We start from the raw sequence: 15,144 nt of genomic DNA, 5'->3' as shown, positions 1-15,144 counted from the left end.
CAAGAAAAAAGTAAAAACGCAGCCATTTTCATGGTCTTTGTCACTATGAGTGACCCATTCTATATCACCAATAGTCTTTAGATCGCTGTTGAAGCTGAGGTAGGCAGTTTCATTTTGGTGTTGTTGGGCAAAAATGCTATCATAAACTGAACAAATTGTAACTCAAGAGGCCTGAAATAAAACAAGTTTTTGCACCTTCTTTTGACTCTGTTTTCAGGTTTTAGAAGATCTAGCCCATGACAGGAGGCAAATCACAGGTCATTTGAGAGAGAGGGCGTGTATATTGACTTTTTTTTGCAAATGCAGACACACATGCACATCCCTTTGGTGAAAGCCTGGCTCAATGGCAGAGAACCGTGCAGAGGAAGTTGCTGTTTCAGCATTGGCAACAATTGCCTACACTGCAAAGCCCAAAAAGGAAAACGGACTTATCAAAAAGAGAGTTATAGGGTCTGACAATAAACAAAACAACCCTTATTGCAATATCGCTAAAGAAATGTTGAAAAAATGCTTCTAATAGTTTGGCCTTCTGCTAGCCAAAGCAAAAGCCTAATTGCAGCAGCTTCAAGTTCACATTTATGTAGTTAACGTTAGTTAGACCTTCAAATCACAGTGTTACCCCTGTCTCATGCCCTGCCACTACAGACCACCTCGCTGAGACAAGAGCTGGTCTGAATATGGACCCCTAGTCAGCGCAAACCCCAGTTCCAGGGGACTGGACAGTTCTGACTCCCACTGGATCAGCTAACAGCTTAGACCTGGCGCTGTTGCTGGCTACCAGCCCACAATGGCAACCATTGTTGGGGTGTTCTGATGACTTATTTCGAGGTGCTACAGCCGCCGACTGCATGTCCATCTCCTGAGCTGCTGCACTCTCCGCCCAGCGAAGCATGTCCACAGTGGCGTGGAGTGAGGCGAAGGGACGATGCGGTGGCTAATGTTAACCTGCTAATTCTTGTCTCATTTGTGGTCTGATTAATAGAGAGAGAGCAGGGCAAAGAGCAGCTGACTGAATGCACTGCGTGCAACTCTGCAATTAAGTAAGATTTATTAAATCACTGTATGGAAAACACTGGGTTACTGTATGAAGCACATACGTCCAGTCGTTCTGGTGGGAGGGGCTTACAACAGTATTCATGCAGCTTTAAAATAAACTTCTGTAGGTTTGGATTTTGCTTGTATGAACAAGGAAAACAAAATTATTGAGTACTGTAAAAGAGTTTAATATTTTAAAATAACTAAATTATGACAAAACAACTTAACAAACCATCCCTGACATACGAAACTTAAAAAGAATGGCACATTCAGTTTCCTGACCAAGAGGATGTTGTCACAGTATTTCATTGCAGGCTATATTTCCAGGTAGCATTAAACATCTAACTATAATATAATAATAATATAAAACTGTGAATGTAAAAATCAGTCTCACTTCCTGAGATATAAAACTTGCCAGAGCAGAATATCTTTGGTCATTACTTTTAAACATCAGGGGAGATCTCTCTACAACGTGAGTTTGTATAAATAAATAGTTTATCTAGTACTTCGGGTAAAGGACCCTGGCGATCTGCCCGTCAGCCCTCTTAGTGTCCAGCCACTTCCCACAGAGGAAGATGGTGGTGACACCATTAGCTGTGTTAGTGACTTCCACACGATCTAGCAGCCAGCCGGGGCTCAGACCGGAGTTGTCATGCTGCACCCTAACCTTCTGTAGCTCTCCCATGTCCAGCATTTCCAGCAGGAAACGGTCCGTCTGCTCGCGTTCGAAAAGGTTCCGAAACTTCTGCCGCAGCTGCCGCTGGCCAGAGTCTCCATTGGAGCCATAGATTGTGATAAAAACATTGGCATCTGTACCCGCTCCCTTCTCATCGCCTGTGATGACAATGATCTCATATTTGACGGGAACCAGGCTTCGAGCTTTACTGGCGAAGCTCTCAATGGCCTTCGCACACTCAAAGTTCAAGAACTCATCTCTCTTTGGAGAGAGAGGGATGAGGGCATTGCAAGTGAAGATGTACCTGGAGGTGATGAGATGGAACAAAATTATTTTTTTTTACCAAGAAATGGTACGAGTAGAATTAATGACTTCTGGATGTAGATGTGGGTTACTGAGCAGTAACAGATGTCTTACTTATTTCCCAGTTCCCTTTCAGTGACAACGACCTCCTCCACGTGCCAGTAAACCTCCCCCTTTACTTTCTTTCCATCCTTGGGTGTGTGGCCGAGGCAGATACCAGCGATGTCCCCCAGGTTCTTCGATGAAAAGTCAAACCTGTCAACATTTCCCCTGTAAAGAAAGAAAAATAAATATGGATGTTAGAGCGAGTAGCTGTTCCCTTAAATTGACCCACACACTTTAAATTCATGTCACTGCTAATTTGTTCTGGATGGTGTAATGTCATCATAGTGGATTGCAGCACTGGTCTGAGCTCGAGTGCTTGGTGCTGGTGGGATTATCATAACAAGTGTAAAGGCAGAATTAGAGGGAGAGAAAGCACATTTCTTGAAGCTTTTTCATGTAAACAAGTTGCAGCTCATTAAGTTAATCTTGCACCGAGTACCTACCGCAAGAACCTCTTTTTCTTTGAGGAGTTCTCCATTACAAATTCTTTTGATCGGCCCTTCCTCCCCTCAAGTACAATCCAGGCATTTTCTTTGGTTTCAGTGTTTCCAGTTGTGATACAAATTTCGTATTCTTACAGAGAGAAAACGGGGACAGTTAAAGTGAAAAATAAACAGTCCTGCAACAACATAATACACAACCTAGTCCTTAGCACAGTAACATATGGGATAATTCAAAGTTGTAATCCCTAAGATTTTCATGAAATCAAACCCCATTTTTGACTATATTTGACAATTAATGGTCTGCATCTTTTCTTCAACAGCCATTCACGTTATACAGTATTTACATTCTGTATTTATCACTCTACATAGTAGTTATTATTGTTTGGCTGCACTATAAAAACAGACATATACTGTAGTAGCCAGTCATAGTTTGCTGGACTCCAGAATTCTGGGACCTGTAGTTTTAGGGTACAGTCACACGTGAGCAAAATGAACACTTGGGAATTTTCGCCGCCGTTCACTTCCATTCAGTGCAAGAATAAAACCTTCGCCTCCAATGGCAAAGCAAAATCTGTGTCTTCACATTGTATGGAGTTCAACTTTGGTGAACTTTGACCAATGAAGTAGCAACCTCAACCAACAGCAAAGAAGTGATATGGTTGACCACGCTTGTTGCCGTGTCTAACCAGCTGACAACGTATGATATTGGCCACGAAAGATACAGACCATATAAGAGATGTTGCCTGGCTCACAGTATGGCGGGAAAATGGAAATCGTACCAATAACATCATAATTCACTGTATTTACTAGCAAGCTAGCTTCCAAAGACAACCTTCACATCCAGTAGCCCCCACATTTAGCACAAATATCACCCCAGCAGGCAATGGTCACTTGCCTGCATTCGCTCATATGTGACCATACCCTTAAACTGCACTTGCTGTTACCACGGTAACCATAGTTGTCATCAAATCAACCAGAACTGAAATCTCAAGGACTTTAAAATGTGTCCTTTGTGCTGGCCTTACTCGTCTTCTCGTTGAGGTCCAAGTAGTCGTTGTTAGCGCACGCCAGTTCTCTCATAATCTGTCCATCGTCATCATTCTTGGCAAGCCAGCGGTCACAGGGGAAGCGAAATGTTTTGTCCATGATCTCATCCTTTACATCAATATACTCCAAGTGCCATCCTGGAGCAGGACCTGGGTGTAATGTGATCAGGAAGCAAAGACAAGACAGTAAGTAAAAATGTTGTCAAGAATGATGAAACAAGATGGATGCAGGGATCTTTCAGGCCAACGAGTAAAAAGCTGCATCATCACTTCAGGTTTCCTTAAAGCCAGACAGTGATTTGTCAGGTGTTAGTGTTAGACAGCAGCCCCATGAAGTCATCCACTGTTCAGGTTTCATCAATATCAGAGTGGTGACTCAGACATCTCCTGTGATGTCAGACTAATGTGTCTGTGTCCAGATTTATTTCCGGTTCACTGATTGTAATTTAAGTTGTAGCTTAAATAAACTTCAGTTATATAGCACTTTTCAACATGCCAATTACAAAGTGCAGATTTAATCAGCCCACTATGCAGAGTGTCTGTTGATCTGAGGGCTGACCTGAGTTGTCGTGCCAGACTCGCACTTTAGAGAGGTCTCCCATGCTGAGGATATCTGAGAAACGGAATGTGTCCAACTGCTTGCGCTCGAACTTGTTGGACTTGTTGCACTCTTTCAATGCCAGCGTCCCCGTGTCTCCATTTTCTCCGAAAATGATGATCCACACGTTGGCATCGGTGCCCGCCCCTGAGGAGACAGGAGAGAGTTACCTCATTTAGAAAAGTGAATCTGAATTTCTGCTTCACTCGAACAAAAAACATGTCAGATTAAACAAACAAGTGTTAGCTGGGCTAGCTCAGTATAGTTTCATTTAAATGTTATCATTATAATTACATTTCTACTCTTGACTTTTATTCTGACAGCATGAAACTCATAAAATTATTAATTACAAAAATGCACTTGACCTCATCTGTGAGTAAGAGTGTGCTGACTATAAATTCAAAAGTGCTTGCAATTTGTTGTCGAACTTTCAGACTGCATTGCTGCCCAACTAAAGCAGGGATTTCTTGAGTTGCCAATAAATACTAAGATTGCAGAGCCCCAAGGAAAAAGATCAGCTAACAACCAGACACACTATGCAAAAAGGAAAATGAGCAGCAGAGAGAGGTGCGTACTATGACTCAGACAACACATCTATAATCCCTCTGTGCTTTATTATTTCATTACTGTGAGTTAGACACCGAGTGAATGTGTATTAGGCGATGGTGAACACAAGCCTCGCTTAGTCTGCAGCATTTTTTCAGAGACATGTCTGTACACTAAACTAGGAATCTGATATTTTAATGAACAGCCCGTAGTTTTAATGAGCAGTAATAGAAATGTAGATAGTAAGAGTTGCATTTAATGTTGCTGTTACCTTTAAATGTCTTTTTATGTACCTCCCTGTGCGCACATTTACATTCAATGCCTTGTCACATTAGACATGCAGATCATCCCACAGTGGTCCCAAAGGAGAGCACTGCTATATGTTCAGCATTGCCTATGTAATGTTGTCTGCAAGAGTGTGCCTGTGTGTGTGTCTATCAGCCTGGCTCATTATTCCTCCCAGAGCCTCAGTGGTGGTGCAGGGCTACATCTTAGCTTCCAGTAACAGCCAAGGGCAGAGAGCGCTCCTTTGAAGTCGGCTCAGACTTCTTGCCACGCTATCGTATTGATCAGCAGCCCTACTGAGCTATAGAAAATACCGCATGAAGAAAAGAGGGAGCAAAGCCGTGTGGAGGGTTTCTGAAGAGGATTTCTTTCATTACCACGTTTGAGTCAGACATGAATAATTCCAGATTTGCTCCTCCTGGAAAACACAAATGTCTGCACAAGGACAGGTCAACTGATGCAGTTTTTAAATCTGTTTTTTCCTCCACTGCAATAAGAGCTCTGAAGACTTCTCATAAACCCTGATAGATGGACTGCACTTAAAACTCAATCTTATAAATCTTGTCTGTGAACTTGATCCTGTGGTTACATGTGAATGATGTCTGTTTTGTTAGTCATGTGTCTAATGTGATGTTACTATATGTCTCTGTTTGATGTTACTGACACTTATGTATTGAGCTTGCCCACCATGCTGTACCAAAAAGCAAATTCCACCAACCTCGGCTGTGTGTTCATAAGTAAACGACTGATGATTGATGAATAGCTATGTAACATATCCTTGAACTCGGCCTTGAGCTTTGGATAGTGGTCAAAGGAATGACATTACAGACATAAATCACCCCCACAAGGTTGTAGCGCTAATTTGGTGTTACAGGGTGGGGAATACTCTCATCTGAGAAATATCAAGCCACCCTTCACTTTGAACTTAGCCATTTAAGCACCAGCAGGTTACCCTCAGGTGTCTTATCTTGAAAGAGTTCAAGAAACAATCAACAGGGACGTGATGGCAAGGTGGACCCAGGACACACTTGACAGATGAAATCTCTCATCTGACATTTGAGTCCATCAGGATCCCCCAGGAAGAGCTGGAGGATGTCACTGATGAAAGAGGATGTGTGATCTGCTCTGCTCACTGTGGATCTGACCTGATGCTGCCCCCCAGATGAAGGAATGGATGGATGAATGATGCCAGTTGGCCTAATAAGTGGACTTGAAATGGTCTCATCTGTTGAAGGTGTTTGGACCCCATGCAGTAATTATAATATATATTGGTCAATGGTCAGTTTAGCCCCCAATGTTAAATAGATGATTATGATGCTAATTCAAACTCTTTGGTTCCTGTGCCTCACAGGTTTGAGCCATATGTGAACCCAAAGGTGTTCCCCAAAGATCAATCCTTGGCCCCCTTCTCTTCCAAAAGGAAGCTACATAATTAATGGTGTAGGAAAACAGAAAACTTTTTTTGCTGCACAAAAATTGTTTATATTTTCGGAGTGTTTTTCCTAATCTTTGCTCTCTGCTTGTGAATTGAAACTGAATAATTTAACCTCTCCAGGGTGCTGAAAATAATAAAACTAAACAACAAACACTGACATATGCAACCTGTGATGATGAGTTGCAAGTAGAAAAAGCTTTTAAGCCAGAAAAGACTGCTTTACAGTATGTCTGATAATGCAAGCATATATTCATACATTCACAATTTTTGGTTGGCTATACCTGATAAACTTAACAAATCATTTTCATAAGAAAGCTGACAGCAGTTGGCATGTGTTGAGGAGTTACCTGCACAATCACTGGTCTTGACCTGGATTATATAGGTGGTGAGCTCCACCATCATCTCTTCATCCACCACAGCAGCCATCTCGCAGATCATGGTTCTCTTGGGTCCACGTGTCTTGGACAGCCAATCTTCATAGGTGAACACAGACACCTCCTCCGTGGTCAGGTTGCGCATGATCACCTGGTTTCACAGAGTTAGTTATTCAACTATAATATTGCACTTAGTCTAAATGTCATCTAGAATCGTGACATTGTTTTTTCAAGCTCTACTATCACAGTCAAAGCAAAATAAAATTCAGTGGAGAACTCAAGTGTAACCAAAAGTGTGTGAACGTACAATACAACCTAGACTTAAATATTACTATTATTATTAGTTATATTATTATGTGATATTATGACATATTAAGATTTAATCATGTCAGCATTTGAAGAATAAATACGGATCCATTTCTAAAAGTCTGCAGCCATGCTAGCAGCTCTGTGAGGTTTTACGTAGCCAAAATGAAGCTTGAATTAAATGCTAACATGCTTAAAATCAAAGTGTTAACACTCTGTTTTTCAGCAGGTACAATGTTTACCATGTTCATCAGAGAGTATTGTTCGTGTTGGCTTGCAAGCATTTACCAAATAGTACTAAAGTACACCTGAGTCTGATGGAAATGTTATTAGTTTTGCAGATGCTCTGCCATAAACCAAAAGTATAAGACAAGTTAAAATTTTGACTAGTTGATGACACTGGAGGGAAAGCTAAGGATCAACCTGAACAATGTTAGCAAAGGCACTATAATTCATCCTGAGGGGGACATGATTGTCTGCACTAAATTTCAAGGCAATCCAATAACAGTAAATCTCATGGTGCTTTGGGATCACCAATAGGATTCATCCTCTGGGCACCATGACTGCACAACATTTTGGGATAGTTGTTGGGATATTTCAGTCTGAACCAAAGTGGTGAAACAAGATGATTATATGAATAAGCATTGTGTCATACATTGTCTTATTATGGACACTAGTGTGTATGAACACAAACCCTGCCTCTGATCACTCATCCTGGGAAACATTTTGTCACTAGACAAAGACCCAGCTCGGGCAGCCACACTCGTATTACCTTTCCACTCTGCATATTTATTTGGCCAGATTACTATGCTGGCAGTCTGCCCGGTGCACTGTTGTGTCCATTTCAATACATAGACCCAGCAATCCATAAAGGCAGCACATCTGCTTGTGATGCTGAACACACAAGGCTCTGTGCAGGGTCAAGTCAAGGAGATGTTTGCAGTCGCTGAGTCCCAGGCACGGACGGACAGGGCTCGGTATTGTTCCTGACTGCTCTGCTGCTCTGCAGGCATGGTGCCTTTACCAGAGAAGACATTTGCATAGGAAATGTGTTCTGTTTCATTTGGCCTCAGACATCAGACTGAATTTGGAGGTGAGCAGTGATGCTGTCCTCACAGGGTCAGCCAAAGGGAAAAAGTACTGAACCATTTTGGGAAGCTATGCAGTTGATTATATCACTAGGTTACACATTAAAATTGTGATTTTTGCACTAGCACACACGGAATCACACTAAAAGGAAATTTAAGATGATTTTTGTTTTCTTTTTCTTTTTGTGTTCTCCCTCTGCTCACTACAGAAACACACACAGCTCATTACCGGCGTACGTGTGTGTCTGTGATACAAGAAACAGCAGCATGGTGAATAAAATGGGTCAATATGCTCACTCCAGGAACTCTGGGTGCTACTGCGTATGTGTCTGTGTACGTGTGTGTGTCTTTGTGGGTGGGTGAATCATTGACCATTCTCCTGCAGGCATGGGTAGATGTGTGTGTGTGTGTGTGTGTGTGTGTGCCTGTGTGTGTATTTGTCTGTGCTGTGTGATATAATAGATTGAACGATCCTGTGACCTACAGCATACAGTGCCAGAGTAAAAACACAAACCTGTGACTGCTTTGTACTATTGATTTTTTGCAAAAGCCAACAGTTACTGTTCTGCTTTTTATGCTCCAGGTTTTATGTTTTATGGACGAGATGTGCAGTTTCCTCTTCCTAATCAATTAGCCCTTGACAAGAACAAAGGAAATCTGTGCATAGTACATGATCAGCTTATTCTGGAGCCTTAAATCTGCTTAAAACTTTCCTTTTGCTGTAATCTTTGACAATTTTCTTGCATGCATATCCTGAACACGTCTCCTGATGAACAGTTATAATAAGAGATATCATCCATCTTATTCCACGCATTGTTCCTCCGTGTCAGAACCTGGTGCTTACATTAGCCACTCAGTCACTTAAAGTTCAATGTGTTATACTAGTGGTGGCTAATGTTGCCATAAGCTGCTAGCCTTAGTCAGAGGTAAGGAGTGGGCCACAGAGGTTTTGTAAGCTCACACCTCCATATTTCTTTTATTTGGAGCCACAAACGGCTATATGCAACCTTAGCCTTATATGCAGTGGTACACCCCAAAACCTCTAAATAGACATTGATGTGCCAAATTGGTGGAGTTCTTTTTTAAGGTGAACTGACCTGATCCAGAAACCAGTCAGGTCGACTTCCAGAGCCATCAATACGAAGCCTCATTTTCTTCAGTGGGGCAATGTCATCGATCTCCATCTTGAAAGTGTCCTCCTGGCCGCGCTCAAACCTGTTATTTGCCACACAAACAACACAAAGTTTATATTCTGCAGTATAATGAAAAGATGTCTTTATTTTACATTGTGTGTGCTGGTGGCCACGTTTGGCTACCTGTCCTCGTTTTTCTGCAGCAGCATCTCCTCGGTGCTGCCGTTGGCTCCAAACACAGACATGAAGATCAGGGTGTCTGTTCCCGCGTTTTGGACATCTCCTGTTACTACCGTCACCTCATAAATTATCTGACATGAAAATATGAGACCTTTTATTCATTATTTTTCTTCACATGCTCACACAGGCAGTATTACCTCTAAAATTCCAATCGGATTTTATCTTCCAGGTACTAAACAATACACATAGTTATATTTTTAACATTTATAAGGCTGTAAATACCCATAAAATAATAGTGAATATGGAACATCGAAAGTATCTTTTTACAGCAACATGGAGAGGTACTCAAAAAAAGCCAAAGCTGTAAAGCAATGTTCTATTATTTCATATTTCCGTTGCTGACAGACATAAATATGGAGACGGGACACTCATCTTTTATAATCTTTCTTGACATTATGATCGTGCATAACTTTAACCCAATTTATCGAAGGACCACCAAAGTTAAAGGGCTCCACGCAATCATGAACATAATGGTGTCATAACTGTTCAAAAAATCAGCCAGGATAAGCCCTAATTTTTTTAAGAGATGTCTAATACCTTCACCAATTAATCACCCCTCAGTAAATCAATGAATCATGTTGTGCAGCTTCCAGCTTTTTTCCATGTGACTCTTGCTGAGAAAATAATCTGTTTACAGTCTTACTGACATCATATCAGCAACACTACACCTACCACTACAGTTTCAATGTCTATATCTGTAAAATGTGTCACAGACCTGATAAAAATATAAATAGTTATTTTAATTTCAACACCTCTAGCATTTCTGTGGGCAGAATTCCTTCATTCGTCAACACAAGACTTTTAAGGTGGCTTTTATATGAGGCAAACTCAATGTAGAAATACAGAGGTGGCACTAGCAGCGCCGCAGCAACACTATCTATGTGGACACAACATGTGTGCAAGCTGCAGCAGTTCAGCTAGGTAGGCATCATGCAAAGGTAGAGTTAGGCAGTGTGACCCGGGCGTTAGATTCATGAGTAATAGCACAATAATGTTCAAAATCTTTTCAATAAATCAAATGTTTGCGCCTACATCGTGTATTAAAAGCAATGAGAATTGTTTTTTTCTCATCTCAAATGTATCTGAAATGAAGTGGAATGTGTTCTTTAAAGGGGCCATTCACCCCACATCAAAAATACATGTTTTTCCTCTTACCTTTTTCATACAAAGCTCAGTCTTTCAACTGGTTTTAGCCCATTTTCTATTGAGTTATAACAGTTATTACTTAGAAATAAGAAACTGCATGAAAAGCAAACTTTCATTCCAGGCTTTTTGAGAGACCCCGCCCACTGGGGCCCTGGGAAATTGGTTCTACTTTTCCCCCCACTACAATGCCTCTGCTCTTGAATATTATGAAACTAGATGACACTTGGCCTGTGGTGCTCGAAGTGCCAGAAAAATACAGCAATGTCTTTTCTTTCCCGAAATCATTACCCGGTTACTTAAAATAACCCACAGACCTTGTCGTGAGCAGTTTCATGTAGGAACTATTTTCCTTCTACCGAATTACCATCCATACCAACGCGCAAAAAGAAGCATGCATTTACTGCTAGCTTGCATAGCACCACTGAGCTAGCTAACGTTACAGCTCAGTCAAGGAGGACGCAATTAATATTTACATCTCACACTGTCGTAAGCTAGCTCAGTGGTGCTAGCTAGCTAGCTCAGTGGTGCTTGGTGAGTTAGCAGTAGATGCACACTTCCTTCTGCAAGGTGATACTGTTGGTGGGTGTAGTGTGGTAAAGAGATAATAGCTCCTTTGAAATCCCAGTTAAGCCAATATATTTACCAGATTTTATTTTATTAATTGAAAATGAATGCTTTTTAAGGATAGAAACTGATAGAAAGATGATAGAAATTTACTCATTATCACTAGTCTGATTCAGTGATTTAATGTAACTGTGATGTTCTCTGCTACATTACTGTGCTTTGGTCCATTTGCTCACATTAACATACCTGCTGGGAGATTGAAATGGCCTCCGCATCCAGCACGTTGAATACTCTAGCAGTCAAACCATCTCCCCGATCTTTGGCCAGCCAGCACTTGCAAGCAAAGATGTATTTGACCCCTTTGGTTGGCACAGCAACAGACAGCTCATCAACCAGCCAGCAGCTCTCAGGAGTGGCCCCATCATGACCGAGCTGCAGGGAGGGCGAGAAACAATCACTTCAAGCAACGTGGGTGTATTTTTCTGCGTGGTCATGTGTGTGTGTGCACACGCGTGAAAGTACACAATCATCACTGAAACTCTAAAAGCCCCCTCCCTCACCTCGACCTTTTTGATCTCCCCCACATCTGAACCGTGGGACTGAAAGCTCTCCAGAGAGCCGGCCTCAAAGCCCTTCTTCCCGTCCGGCAGGTCCAGCCACAACCTCTCTGTCTGGGTGTGATTGGCCCCGATAATGATCACATAAGCCCTGCTGGTGGTGCTCGCATCCCGCTCAAGTCCAGTGCAGATGGTGATGTGGTATGGTATGACTGCACAGGAAGGAGACAACACTTATTCATTCATGAGCACAAGAGATTATGTAAAGATGTGTGTGTGTGTGTTAGAATATTCATGACAAACGTTCACAGAGCAGAGCTGAAGATTTTTCTTACTCGGGAGCTCAATTTCCTCCTCGTTCTTCTTTTTACTTTTTTTGTTCATGTTACTGTCGACACTCTTCACTGTCAGGGCTGAGTTCTTCTTGCTGTTTAGGCTCTCTCTAACTCCTTCGTAACCCTGAAAGAACACAACACACACACACACACACACACACACACAAACGGTAATGCTACCAAACACACCAACACAGATCATGCTTGCATCTATGGAATCACACAAAGTCTACGGAACGCTGGTGGCTTGATCCCTGGCCCCTGCAGTCTACACTGAATCCCAAATTGCTCCCGATGGCTGTGTCACCAGTGTGTGAGTGTGTGTGAATGATTATCTGATGAGCAGGTGGCACCTTGTATGGTAGCCTTGACCACCAGTGTATGGACATGTGTGTGAATGGTGCCTGTAGTGTACAGCGCTTTATAAATGCACTCCATTTATCCATTTGCAGTCCATTTACCTTAACATAGAAGACTCTCTGAATGCGTCTGTCCTCCCTCTTCCTGGACAGCCAGCGTTCACATAAGAAGAGAAAGACCTCTTCCGTATCCACGTCAACCACTTCCACCTGGTCCAAGTACCAGTCGGCACTCATCATACTGTTATCATGCCGGATTTTTATCTTGAAAACCTGTCCGAGGTCAACGGCCTCTATTGTAAACTTATCCACCTGGGGACACAAAACATAACTATTGCTGAAATGATAACACACTATAATCATGTATTACCTGATTTTTTTGGATGATACATTTGCTGGAGCTCAGTTTTTTTTATAAAGCTGTTAACGGCGTCAGGATTATTTATCTGTCCTCACTTCATTGGATAATACACAAAATGTATTCTTACAGATCCCCGTTCAAACTTGTTGCTGTTTGTCTCCGACTTGCTGAGCTTCCTCTCCCCAGTGTCCCCCAGGTCCCCGTAAATCGTGAGGAAGACGTTGGCGTCGGTGCCGCCTCCATACACATCACCTGTCATCACTGATACTGTGTATGTGTGAGCTGTAGTGGGGACGACGATCACAGACAAGCACACGAGGGATCGGTTACAGGCAATTGGCAGAAAACAGAGTAAAAGAAAGCAATTTTCAATCACTGCTTGATGCCACTGTCACAACACAGACTCACTCAGGGATTAGAAAGGACCTGAAGGGAAAAGTGTCTTGTTTCCAAACTAATGCTCAGAAAGGTGCAAAAAGACGGGACCACAACGGGGAGATAAATCCTGCACATATTTTTGCATGTTTGTGTGTATAATGTTTACATACTCTCCAGGGCATCTTCCACCTCCACTTCTGTGACTTTCAGGCTTCCGTCTCGTGATAGTTTCTCAGTGATGATGTCAGAGGGCACCAGCTCTCTCACGGTTTCACCATCATCCTCCGACTTGGCGAGCCAGCGCTCACACGGGAAGATGACAGTCTCTGAACCCTAGAGAGAACACAGTATTTTGTCTTTGTCTGAGCCGAGGCTCAGAATGTGAGATAAAGCATGAAATCACAGTGCTGGATTACCCTCATCTGTCTGTGAAGAGAACATCTCCACCTACTGACCAAAAATAGTGTTTAGGGCTGAGCAGCAGATGGGAGCACTAAGAGTCTTCTATTTGTCTGTCATGGCAAAGACAAATTTAAGTCCTGTACAACAAACATTTGAGATGTTTGCCAAGCATAAATGTACAAGTCCTGAAATCAGTACCAATACTTGTTTGAGGCGCTTGTTCTTTATTTCGCATTAAACGCTACTTTACACTTAAAACTCCACTACACTGTCATCGCCTGCTGTTGGTCCAGGCTCTGTTTGTGTCTTTGTGTATGAATGATGTAAGAGCCACTATTTCATACATTCTTACCTGATTCATTAGCGTTTGAGTCCACCTGTTGTGGTTTTCCCTGATGTGTGCCTGTGTGTGTTGTGTCCCGTAATGTGTGAGCTGTGTACCTGACAGTTATGTTGCCTCTCATGTATGTGTTTGTAATGTTTTATTCCTTTTGTACAGCACTTTGGTGAGTTGAGTTGACTGCAAATACTTTTTACTTCACTGCATTTATCTGATCTTTTATTAATAGTTATTTAACAGATTAAGATTTTCCTGCAATACATGCAGTATGATCATTTTATAAAATGGGTACCCAACATTATATAAATGTAATTAAAAATAGCCTCACCTCGACCTACAACTGTAAAATCCTACTTACACATTAGTGCCTCAGAAATAACCATCCAACAATATAATATATAGTAGTATAACACTTACTTTTTTTCTGAATTGCGATTACTTTATTGAGTATATTTTGCTGATATTACGTACATTAACTCAGGTCACATTCCCAGTGCAGGTCTTTTACTTGTATAGAGTGTTTTTATTTTGCAGTACTACACTGGGTTGCACAAGTTCAAAGGTAGCCTTCTTTGAACCTAATTTCCAACTTACATTGGAGTTGATACAATATTAACATTTTAAGACTTGCAGCTGCTGAAATATTTCCAACATAAGCATAAGTTACAACTTCGTACACCTTCTTACAATCTTACACCTTGCCCTTTGTAAGTTTATAGTCCTAAGTAAAACTTGGTTAACTTGGAAGAGGAGTGCATTATACCGGCTGTTTTGAACAGTTCTTTGTGATAGATTATACCCACAGGTGATCTCCTGTCTTTTATACTCAAAACACAAATGCTTAAAATTAAATGGTCTGAATGCATGCAAATAAGGTGCATACCACACTGGTCAGTAAATATATAGGGTTAGACAGCTCTATAATTAACAAATGCTCATTTCTGACAGGCTATCATTATGTGTTTGTCACAGTTTCATCTGCCCAGTAATTGTTTAGCATTGAATCACTCTATGATGGTTTCACCACTCGATGTCACTGTTGTTACTCTGCATGAGCTGTAGGTTATGGTTACGTTACCTAATCATAAT

At 41.7% G+C, this 15,144-nt stretch overlaps 1 protein-coding gene across 1 annotated transcript in view; it reads right to left on the bottom strand.

The window, feature by feature from the left end:
• Positions 1–1,534: 1,534 nt before the first annotated feature.
• Positions 1,535–15,144, bottom strand: part of LOC125905934 (lipoxygenase homology domain-containing protein 1-like) — a 36,289-nt gene continuing 22,679 nt past the window's right edge. Inside the window, exons 28-41 of the mRNA XM_049604262.1 lie at positions 13,484–13,646; positions 13,063–13,217; positions 12,677–12,886; positions 12,216–12,339; positions 11,884–12,092; positions 11,570–11,755; positions 9,557–9,684; positions 9,338–9,455; positions 6,820–6,997; positions 4,168–4,353; positions 3,588–3,758; positions 2,563–2,692; positions 2,129–2,284; positions 1,535–2,015 (exon numbers count right to left, since the gene is read on the bottom strand). Coding sequence (XP_049460219.1) covers positions 1,535–2,015; positions 2,129–2,284; positions 2,563–2,692; positions 3,588–3,758; positions 4,168–4,353; positions 6,820–6,997; positions 9,338–9,455; positions 9,557–9,684; positions 11,570–11,755; positions 11,884–12,092; positions 12,216–12,339; positions 12,677–12,886; positions 13,063–13,217; positions 13,484–13,646 — 2,595 coding nt within the window. The remainder of the gene's footprint in view (positions 2,016–2,128; positions 2,285–2,562; positions 2,693–3,587; positions 3,759–4,167; positions 4,354–6,819; positions 6,998–9,337; positions 9,456–9,556; positions 9,685–11,569; positions 11,756–11,883; positions 12,093–12,215; positions 12,340–12,676; positions 12,887–13,062; positions 13,218–13,483; positions 13,647–15,144) is intronic.

Source organism: Epinephelus fuscoguttatus, linkage group LG18, assembly GCF_011397635.1.
Source record: "Epinephelus fuscoguttatus linkage group LG18, E.fuscoguttatus.final_Chr_v1".
NCBI lineage: Eukaryota > Metazoa > Chordata > Actinopteri > Perciformes > Serranidae > Epinephelus > Epinephelus fuscoguttatus.
This window is presented reverse-complemented; position numbering and strand designations above follow the sequence as displayed.